Genomic DNA, 10,907 nt, shown 5'->3' on the forward strand with positions numbered 1-10,907 from the left:
ATTATAGTACGATCTTCATTGTACTTAAAGATTTAAAAACTTATTTATTATTGCAATTAATAAATGCATATGTTGATTAGTTTTATTTATTTCAATGTTAAGGTTGTTGATAACTCGGTGGGTAGGGCGCTCGGATAACAGGCAGACGAATTGAGTTGCTTACCATTACCTCTACCATAGGTCACCCAAAGTAATTCGTTAGTTTTTTTGACTAGCAGGGGTTGATGGGGGTGAGGTTTATTAAGGTTTTGGCAGGAGATGCTTTAGTCCACCAGCTGCATGGCGGGCCGGTTGAGGGAGACTCTGATTTCTCCAGCCGGACTCTCGACCAATTGCCTTGCACCGCAGGGGAAGAGATGAATTCGTCTTTCTGTCCAATTTCCGTCCCTTTTGGACACACTAACCCCAGATTACTCTTGTGTGAGTAAACCACATACCCGTTTCTTTTCCAGATTGTTTCCTTCCTCTTTGCTGTCCTCAAAAAATTACATCCTTTTTAATTAAAAATCCATATTACATCAATATAGAAAATAACCTTCCTTCACCGGGACGAAAGTTAAACAATTTCTGAAGGAAAACATAATATTTTATGTGAACACCGTACAAGAACCCAACCCAATCCCAACCGTTTGGAGCTAGTGGGACAGTTAGGGTATGTAACAGGACTTAATCCATTTCATTTTAAAGAATCTTCCATTCTGAGAATATTTTGGCAAGATGGAGGGTGGAAATATGTCCCACAATAAATTCAGACAGGTTTTAAGAATCAGACTTCATAATATTTATTTAAAATAAATTCGATTCATGTTAGTACAATAAACAAACGAAAAACATCCTACAATAATTTTGTAAATTTAAATAACATAATATTATTAAATACTAATTTCGGCTGTCTGTCCAACGTAACTCTGCAACTAGAATGAGTGTCATTTTAAAATTGAAACTGATCTTGTGAAGAATTTACAAAAGCGAAAGCGAACACCTTACCAATAACACAATATTTTAATTGTCATTTTAAAATTTGGAACTAACATGTCAAGAATTCAGACAAACGATTATTGAACATTTTTTCTTGGTTATGATATTGTGTTCTTTAGGTAAATCTTCATTTGTGATTTTTCCCACAATTATTATAAGATTCTGCGAATTGTCACGGGTCTACGCTAGTTGTATTTGTTAAAAAATGCAATATTATTACTATTTTTTCATTGAATATTGTTCATAATACAATGTGGTGCGACGTTATAAATATTAATATCTTGTTTTACACTATTATTTACAACTAGTTTTAATGCCGATCACCCGGTGCTATTAATTTTTATTTAAGTTTTTAATCCAACAGAACTAGGAGGAGAGTTATTTGACAGTCTACCATTATTACACGTTGTATATGCAACTATTATATATAAAGTAAATAACAAGCTTTTTTATCTGCAAAATAAGCATCAAAATCAAAAGTATTAAAAGTGTGAGACAACTAACTGCACATTATTTAAATTATATACGACTTCGCCAGCAGGAATTTTTTTTAACTGACTGAAAATCACGCCATTTCCCCGCAGAAATGGGCAGATCGGATAGCCCACCACACAACTCTGTCTTATGCCACATACTAATTGCTTCATTCAAATCATACAGGCCCTTCTGCTTTTCTGACTCTTGACATGGCCTGCTCAAGTATTTCATTTCTAGGGCCTCCCAATTTCTTCTATCATTAAATCTTACGTCACATCATTCCTTGTTTATGCATTCATTCGTTCTATATTCCCAGAACATCTGAGCGTCCTTTTAGGCTTAATTAAATTTTGCTTTCTTTCTGGATCTTAAGATTTACACAAGGTCTTACAGCATTCAATGCACATTCATCCTTCATCTGCCAGTTCCATGCCTGGCTGGCATATTCCAGTATTATCAAAATACTTCTTGGTTATGCACGAGAAGATGCTTTGTATAGCTTTGCTTCCAAGAACACTGGAAATTGCATAAAGAACAAATATACGGCTTAATCCCGGTGTGCTGACGCATGTGTATTTTAAGATGACTGGCTTGGTTGCAGGTATAATCGCACTCTTTGCAAGAAAAGGGTCGCTCTCCAGTATGAATTCGCATGTGTCTACGTAGCAGACAGGCGTGGATAGACGAGAAGCTACAAACAGAACATGGAAACGGTTTCTCCGCATTGTGCTCCAAGATATCGTGCTTTTTCATTTGACTCGGGTTCGCGAACCTTTCGTCGCACTGGGTACATTGGAATGCTTTCTCTCCAGTATGCAGGCGCATATGTCTCTTTAACTGTTCTCCAGAAGTGTACGTAACGTAATTGCAAAATGTACACTTGTACGCTGTCTCTTGGGAGTGTTTCACTTTGATGTGATGCTTCAAATTCTGCCTTTGGCCTGTTTTATAATCACACTCTGCACATGAAAACGGCATGTTTTTCGTGTGTACGAACATATGACTAGTTAAAGTAACTTTTAGCCTGCAAGAAAAGTTGCATAGCGAACACTGAAAAGGTTTCGAGTGCTTGCTTTGAATGTGCAGCTTTAACAGATATCTGTGCTTGGCTAGATACCCGCATTGCGTGCACATTAAGAAATCGTCGCTGAAATGAATAAGCACGTGTCTTTTTAAGAGGTTTTTGTGCTCGGCCGTGTAATTACACTCGCTGCAATTGTATAAACCTCGCGAGTCTTTAGTAAAATGATCGATAACGTGAACTTTTAGAAAAGATAACTGCTTGTACGCGTATGAACAGTCGGGGCAAGAGAACATAACGTGAGCTTGCTGATGTCTTTCCAGTCTGTTTTTGAAGCGAGTCCTGTAATTGCATTTGCGGCAATAGAGAGTTGTGTTTCCGTGTTGGATGTCAGTGTGTCTGACTAGAGTTTTGTTTCGTTTGTACGTTTTGTTGCACACGGGACACGTCTTGGATTTGTGCGTCAGCTTATCGAGTAACTTTCGAACGGTTTTCATGTCAGGCGGGAAAGTTTTTTCTTTGATTTTTCGCACTGAAACAATAATAAAACATGCACTAGTTAAAGCAATATTAAATAAAAAGTAATAGTATAACGTAATTTTGTGGAATATAATTACAATTAATTTAACTCCATATTTATCTTTATCTATAAATACTACACAATTGCTTGTGCAATTAATTGTAAATAAAAATATTAAACCATTAAAAATAAAGTAATATGTTTTAGACATGTAAGAATGAGAAATAGCCGACCCCAAAAATAGCATATTTTCTGTCTGCAAGGTCATTAAGAGTTAGGAAAAAATATATATAAACCTATTTCCGGGTCTTCATTTTCAGACGGGCCCAAGCATTCCATTAATATTTCATCATCTGATGTTCCGTAATCTTCTTTCAATTCTTGGACTTCAGTCGGATTTGTATCCTCAGATACAACGAGCAGTTGCATATCATCGAAATCAAAATCAACTTCGTTTTTGATATTGGTATCTGAAAAAAAACAGGTATGTTTAGGTCTTGGCGGCGGATACGTCTGTGTTGCACCAACTGCCGGTTGAGTGAGACCCTTTTACCTCTCGACGCAACGCCTGGCACTGTAGTGGAATGGCTGAATTCATAGGTGTGTTACTCCTGGGTATGTTGCCTTCCAGATTCCTACCAACCCCACATATTTTTATTTTTTATTAAAGTACTAGTTTTACCCCCCCCACGCGTTTCTGTGTGGCTAAGTCTGTCTGTGCAGATAGAAAAACAACAGTTGTTTAACGTGAGTTTTTAACAAAAGCATGTATACCAACAATGCCGCGGTTTTTAAATTTTTTTATTACAGTTTTTACCTGTCACAGGAAATCAGTTTCCTCACACAGCCGTCGGGAAAGGGTGGGTCCCCTCCAATGTCACAGGGGACATCTATATAATATAAAAACATGCGCATATTCAAATGCAACGTCGTCTAAGAATTTCAAAGCAATCGCTGAATAACTTTCAAAGATTTAGGATTTTGAACAAACGAACATTTACATTTTTATTTATATAGAAGATATTTAGGAAACACAGAGTTATACATGTGAATTAATGTTGTATTTAAGATATTAAGTATAAAATAAACCACTTAAGCTCCATTTACATTTTTTACAGGCTTACGGAAAGAAAAAAGTAAATATTTAATGTTATAAGAAAAAAAAATTAAGAAAAGAATAGACGAGCAATAAAAACGAATTGTTTTGATTAAGTACATTGTACAGTGGAAAATATCAATATCTCTTGTGGAAAGTTTTGCAGATACGTCCGAGTAAATAGTTTGATATCATATCCCTTCCCAGAACTTCCTCTTCTCCATATCCTTAAAATACCCTCGATACAGCATTCCAAAGATGATATAGGCCGTGAGGGAAATGAGCTCATGTAATAAGAAGGGTTGCGCTATATGACAACGCTGCGACAGCCAAGACGAGAGTATTCTCGGATTTTGGTAGAAATTAGATGCACAATTGTATTAAAAAATAATAAATGTATTGCAGTAAAACTTACCGCTGCATTTTTGTATTTCTTCGTTTTGAGAAGGTCCTACATATTCTATTAGTATGTCATTGTCTGAAGTTTCAACAGAGTCGATGATTTCTCCTTCTTCATATTCTTCGTCCGAACACCTCACCAAACTTCCAAGTTGTTCATTCACATCCATCGCAGCACTTAAAATTAACTGTAAAAGAAAATTTGTATTAAATCCAATAATATTTACTTCTATTTGCCAGATTTTTTTCCTGTATTCAATATTATTACTATTCAAAATATAAAAAATTACAGATTATTTATAAACAAGTTCTGCGGGGTAATTATTATTACGCCCGAGAGCTGTTTCGCCTTCTGCAGTGTGTGTCCAACTGAGGTGAGGCCATTTACAGACGATTTATTTATATTACTCAACACAGGCTTGTCCTAGTGAAGTTAAAAATTCTGAAGTAAAATGATACAATTTAAAGAAAAAATAAACAGCAATTACTTGTCTATATTTACTTTTAAGGAAAAACAAATCGATTTTAATTTTATTACCAATTATTGATTTCCGACAAATTTCTTGTAAAAAGCATGCTTTCGTAGTAATAATTGTTGTTTAAAACTAGTAAAACCGAGATATGGTTTGATATTTTCACGGCCAATGGTATTATCGTGATTAATTTGTGGGCTATTACGCCGTGTTAAGATTCTTCATTCTTAGGACAACGAATGAATCGATTAAAACTATGCGGTGACAATTTGTGACCGCAAGTAAGGCAATCAGAGTGATCACAGGTAAGGATATCAGAGTTGAACACAAATGCATTGATCACATTGGTAGAGTTTATTATTCCACATAAAAAATGATTATAGTGAAAATGAAAAAAAAAACATATTTAATATAATTAAAAGAACATTTGCGTACCTTTACAAAAAACTGTAAAACCTACACCTACAAATAGGTACATTTTATTTTACAGTGAGAAAAAACTATTAGAATAACCGAAAATCTTTGAAAAATCCTTTTTAGCTATTTCGTTATAAAAAACTTGGGTAAAAACTTAAAAAAGGTAATTTGGGGACTTTTCGTCGCGCTATGTTTTGACATAATGACATTAAAATTTTTAAGCCAGTTAATATTTAAATTATACCAAAACTAAGAATATCAGAATTTGTAGGTTTTGGGTTACATAAAAAAACTAAAACTATTTTATTAACAAGTAATCGTAAGCAAATCAAAATGTTATTGCAAGGCCATAAATGACACCATTGGGAGTAGATGCTTAATACATATGCAGCCAATAAACACAATTTAATATTTTGGATAGTGAATTACTAATAAAATACAAATTCATAAGTATGTCATTATAATGATTTATATTTATGAAGCGACTTTTTTTATACTATAACTAAATTAGTTAATACCATTTAGTATTCTATAAAACTGTACTTAAAGACAGCAAAGCACAAAAAAACACATTTCTATCAATTCGCTTAGGTAATAATAAAATAAACCACATTTCGATATTAGAGCGGGAACTGTCAAAATGGATGTTTAAAATGTTCTATAAACTAGTTATATAACCATTTTCATGTTTAAAAAATATACGCATGCATTTATCTTAAAGCCTGACAACTTACCATTATCTTTTCCAAATTAAACAATACACACTTCATGAAATAATCACATAAATAGGGATAACGATCTCATTACATGCGGCTGGAACATTTCAACACAAAATGGCGGCTGTCCATAGATGAAACATAAATTAGATAGGTAATGGTTTTTAACAAATTTATATTACGTCATAGGTTTACGTGTACTTGAAAAGTATAAATTTTACACACATTCGAATAATATATGAATAGCAGATATTTTGAGGAATGCAAAACTAATTTTAAAATAATTCGTAAATCGCACGAGACATTTTGGTGTTTAGAAAAACCCTGACATACCGGTTCCAACAAAAATGGCTTACTTTACTTCAAATTAAATTTAATTTCCATAAGACTCAAAAACAAAAAATTTACAAAAAAAAAATTGAAAAACGTTTTGTGTACGTTCTTTCGGTGCTATTAAAAATTTCATAAATGAAAGGTTAAAGGAAAATAAAATAAAATATATTTAAATATTATTTGTGATGACATTATTGTTGCAGTGAAAGGTATTTTTGGTTCGTGCGAATCTATAATAGAACATAAAAATTAATCAGTTGCAATAATGAATTGCTGTCAATAAGAAAACAAAATAAAATTACATCATAATCAGTTACATTTATTTGAGATATTTCGTAAGACTTTTTATTTATTAGGCTTTTTTTTAAATACAAAAATTTTAAAACATATTTTGAAAATATCATTAAATTGAAATGTACTGTAGGTATTAGGAGGGTTTAATTTAATTTTATAAGTGAGTTATTATTAATGGTATTCATAATAAATAGTTAAAATATTACAATTAAAAATGAAAGAATATTGATCAATTTCAAAATCCTTCCAAATGTTCCATAATATTTTAAGAAAGAAGTCGATACTAGAATATTCAAAATAATCACGTTAGAACGTTACGATAGAAAAGGCTTTTTTTTTAAAGCTTCAATTAAGTTTATTTACACAAATTGGGAAAATGATGTTAATGAATTAATAATCTAAAGTCTTTATGACGAAGCTAAAAAAATTAAAAAGGCATTTTTACGAAGCGACAACGTTTTTATTCGAAATCGAAAAATCCCAAAATTAAAACTTCTTACCACTCTGGTAGGAACTTTTCATTTTTTCATCCCTACTTCAAAAAATTGTTGTCTATGCAATTTTCCATTCGCCACCACGGTAGACGCCACGTATAGTAGCTCAAAACATTTCTGTCAAAGCATTTACCGAAAAGTTCAAACAAAGCATTATATTTCATAACCCGTGGGTTAAAAACTTAGAAACAGTTGCTTGAAATTAATATTTTACTAATTGTCGTTAATATTATAGGTTACTTACTGTTTTCATTGATAATTTTTGTTCTGTCAGTTTTGAGGTTGATGACCTTAAGTCATTTAAAAGCGACTCTTCGTGGGCATCTGTAAATCTCAAATCTCGTAACAAATCTATCATTCTTGTAAAAGTTATATCGATATAGTAACAACTGGGCAAATCCCGTAACAACTCTATCATTCCTGTAAGAGTTCTATCATTGTAGTAACAACTCGGCATTTCTCGTAACAATTTCATCACTCTAAAAATTGCTCGTCACCATATTGTTGTTTTAAACTTCTTTTTAAAAATTATAACATTCACTTGCATTAGCTAGAATCGATTAAAATGTGCTTCATTTATACAATTTTATTTTCCTGATTTGTTAAAAACACCACTGCATCTTTCTTTTTTGATGTCATCTGGATTTTTATACTGCCCTCCTCTTGACTAATGGATTGCTTGCCATATTGTGTTAGTATAATTTTTTTAAATCGTGATAATATTATTTTATAATTTAATCCGATTCATAACAGTGCTATGGAGGAAGTAAAGTCCGAACTCATCACAATAAAGATCGAGCCTGGCGTTGAAGAAGAAAGTTACGATGGTGGCGGAAAATTTTCAATGGTCGACCCTTTGTCATCTTCTGTTGAAAATATGGACAGTTTGGAACGGCCCGACGTTAAAGAAACAGGTACTTAATTTAGATTCAGCACCTTAGCGACATACGTGGTCCATTGGTTAAGATCTTCGACTATGATTTGAGATGTCGCTTGTTCAAATTCCGGCTTGTGCTTCCGAATTTTATTTTATTAATTCATTATACTCAGTATTGTCCTTAATTGTTGCTTGAAATGGTTTCAACCTATATTGTGATCAAATCGGAATAGCCAGGTGCTTTCTAGCCTTCTAACCTCTCTTTCTCCTTCCCTTCCTCACTTCCTCCAGTCAGACAACCCTGATTAGGATGCCTAAGTAGTTCATAGAGATATAATAATATAATGGTGACCGGATATGTCATCAAAATTACAATTCAACACACCTACAAAAAGATGATATAAAGTCATGAAAAGTGATGAATCAAAAACTAGGTTAGATAGGTTACATAGTTAACTATTAAACCTACTTTTTTCATCACTTTTAATGACTATATATCACTTCTTAAAAGTGTTTTGAATTTTCATTTTGAGTAATATCATGGAATAGCCCTCTTATATAAGACTCCTATATTCCATGTTTATGATTGGTTTAGTTTCCAGGTTTCCTCGCAGTACAGAAAAATAGCAAAAACAACAACGAACCATTTTTAAATTTACGATATATTTGATTTAAAATTTGTTTCTCTGCTGTTTCAGCATTGCACGAAGAAAACACCGAAATAAAAGAAGATTCCCGAGACATGCCAACGCATCACCAAAAAAAGAAAGCTGTACTCTCGAAAACTTTGAAAAAACCGTTTCATTGTTCTGAGTGCAGTTATTTTTGTCCGAAGATGTCCACGTTAAGAAACCACATGCTGACTCATACTGGGGAGAAACCTTTTTCTTGTGAAGAATGTGGCTATCTATGTGCGAGGAAACAGCATCTGAAGACGCACATGATGCGACACACTGGAGTTAAACCCCATCCATGCAACGAGTGTAGTTACGCTTTCGAATACAAATCGCAACTGGTGTCTCACCAACTCACGCATACTGGAGAAAAACCTTTCTCATGCAATGAATGCAGTCTTTCTTTCAACAGAAAAGAATACTTAAATGCGCACGCGCTTGACCATCTCGGAGAAAAACCATTTTCGTGCCATTTATGCAGTTATGCTTGCACAATGAAAAAGAGATTAACGATACACATCAAGACGCATGATTCAGCGCAGTTCGCGTGTTCCTATTGCGACCATTCGTCAAAATCTAAAGAGTGCTTAAGGCGTCATATCATGACTCACACTGGAGAAAAACCATTCGCGTGTAATATTTGCGGGTATTTATGCTCTAGAAAGCAGCGTTTAAAAGCTCACATGATGAACCACACCGGAGGTAAACCATTTTCATGTTCTGAATGTAGTTTCACCTGTGTATTTCAATCGCAGTTAAAAGCTCACGCTGTAGCGCATTCAGGAATAAAGCCATACTCGTGTACTGAATGCAGTTCGTCCTTTTCTCGGGAAGGTTATTTGAAAACTCACATGCTTGTTCACGTTAGTGAAAAACCTTTCAAGTGTCCTGATTGCAGCTATTCTTCTTCTCGGAGAATATATTTAACTTCGCATATGTTGACGCATTCGGGACAGAAACCATTCTCGTGCTTGCTATGCAGCTACTCTTCTGTGAGAAATGGTAATTTAAAACAACACATGAAAACACATTCTGTCGACAGAAAATCTACATGATCCGAGTGCAATTATTATTAATACTCTGCCGCCTAAAATATCAGTCTGCCGTTTGAAAAGATTCTTATAAAAGTTTATAACATTAAAAAATACAATTTTAACCTTTCAGGCAAATTTCTATGATTTTGGGAACAACCCAAATGGTCTTACAGTCATCGTTGTGTGTCTCTTACTGTTATAGTGAGAAATAGGATCTTAACGGTGTTAGAAAGATAAAACACCACACTTTTAAAAGCAAAAAGTTAAACAGAACATTTTAACTACACATTTATATACTTATATGAAACGACAAAAAAATATGGTGACGGTAATGTTTGTCATACATTTATTTGTTCAATAAAATGAGTGTTTTTATGTATTTTTTCGCCATCAGTAATTTCAGTTACAAAAAACGGAAAGTTTGTCGTTTTAATTATTTCATGTGTGCATTCAAAATTATCATATTTCAAAAAATATATGTTAATTTCTAAAAATAAAATAAGAAAGCAAGTTTCATCGCCTTTAAAACAGTTCTTAGTTTTTGAATACGTTACAAAATATAATTTTTTTAAATATTTTTTGTAAAGCGGAAATACTCGTATGACAGAATATGACAAAGCACTGCATCGCATTTTTTTTAAACGCATATTGAACCTTTACATATATGTACATAATAGTTAATCTTATAATCATATTGACAAACTGATGCGTACATTCAAGAATGTTTGCATCTCTGCATGTATATTTGCTTTTTAAAGGAAGCAAACGTTATTAAAGTTTAAAATATTTGCAGAACAAGTTTCATTCTCCACACGATGCAATCTCTGTGATCCAAAATTTTGCATTAAATTAGTGCGAGAAGCAACTACATTAATCGAGCATGTAGTCTAGTGTTGTATTTATTGGGTACGCGAAGAAAAATCACACTCACCACAGGTCGGAGTCTGTCTAAATGTCCGTTATTGATTTTAAATACAAGAACTTCTAAATTTGGTGACTCTGCGCGTGGTGTTTTTTATTCTTGTTATTTTCTGGTGTAGTTATTTTTTTAATGATAAACTAATGTTTATAATCGCTGTGTTAATACTACGTTAATCATAAGAT

At 33.2% G+C, this 10,907-nt stretch overlaps 1 protein-coding gene across 1 annotated transcript; it reads right to left on the reverse strand.

The window, feature by feature from the left end:
• Nucleotides 1-809: 809 nt before the first annotated feature.
• Nucleotides 810-6,205, reverse strand: LOC149416206 (uncharacterized). Its single transcript, XM_089642085.1, has 4 exons — nucleotides 6,116-6,205; nucleotides 4,508-4,679; nucleotides 3,293-3,466; nucleotides 810-3,008 (listed from the first exon to the last, which is right to left on the reverse strand). The coding sequence occupies exons 1-4, from the start codon at nucleotides 6,149-6,151 to the stop codon at nucleotides 1,912-1,914; spliced, it is 1,479 nt and encodes a 492-aa protein (XP_089498211.1). The 5' UTR covers nucleotides 6,152-6,205; the 3' UTR covers nucleotides 810-1,911.
• Nucleotides 6,206-10,907: the final 4,702 nt, after the last annotated feature.

Source organism: Hesperophylax consimilis, chromosome 17 (genome assembly GCF_061612785.1).
Source record: "Hesperophylax consimilis isolate HC1 chromosome 17, BYU_Hcon_1.0, whole genome shotgun sequence".
Taxonomy (NCBI): Eukaryota; Metazoa; Arthropoda; class Insecta; order Trichoptera; family Limnephilidae; genus Hesperophylax; species Hesperophylax consimilis.

Bases quoted from the DNA above. Each gene is read 5' to 3' on its own strand.
- LOC149416206 (XM_089642085.1), bottom strand. From the start codon at position 6,151: ATGAAGTGTGTATTGTTTAATTTGGAAAAGATAATG. The intron at 4,680-6,115 runs GTAAGTTGTCAG...TTTCTTTTACAG, and splicing joins TTAATTTGGAAAAGATAATG to TTAATTTTAAGTGCTGCGAT. The intron at 3,009-3,292 runs GTTTATATATAT...TTATTGTTTCAG, and splicing joins AAATGAAGACCCGGAAATAG to TGCGAAAAATCAAAGAAAAA.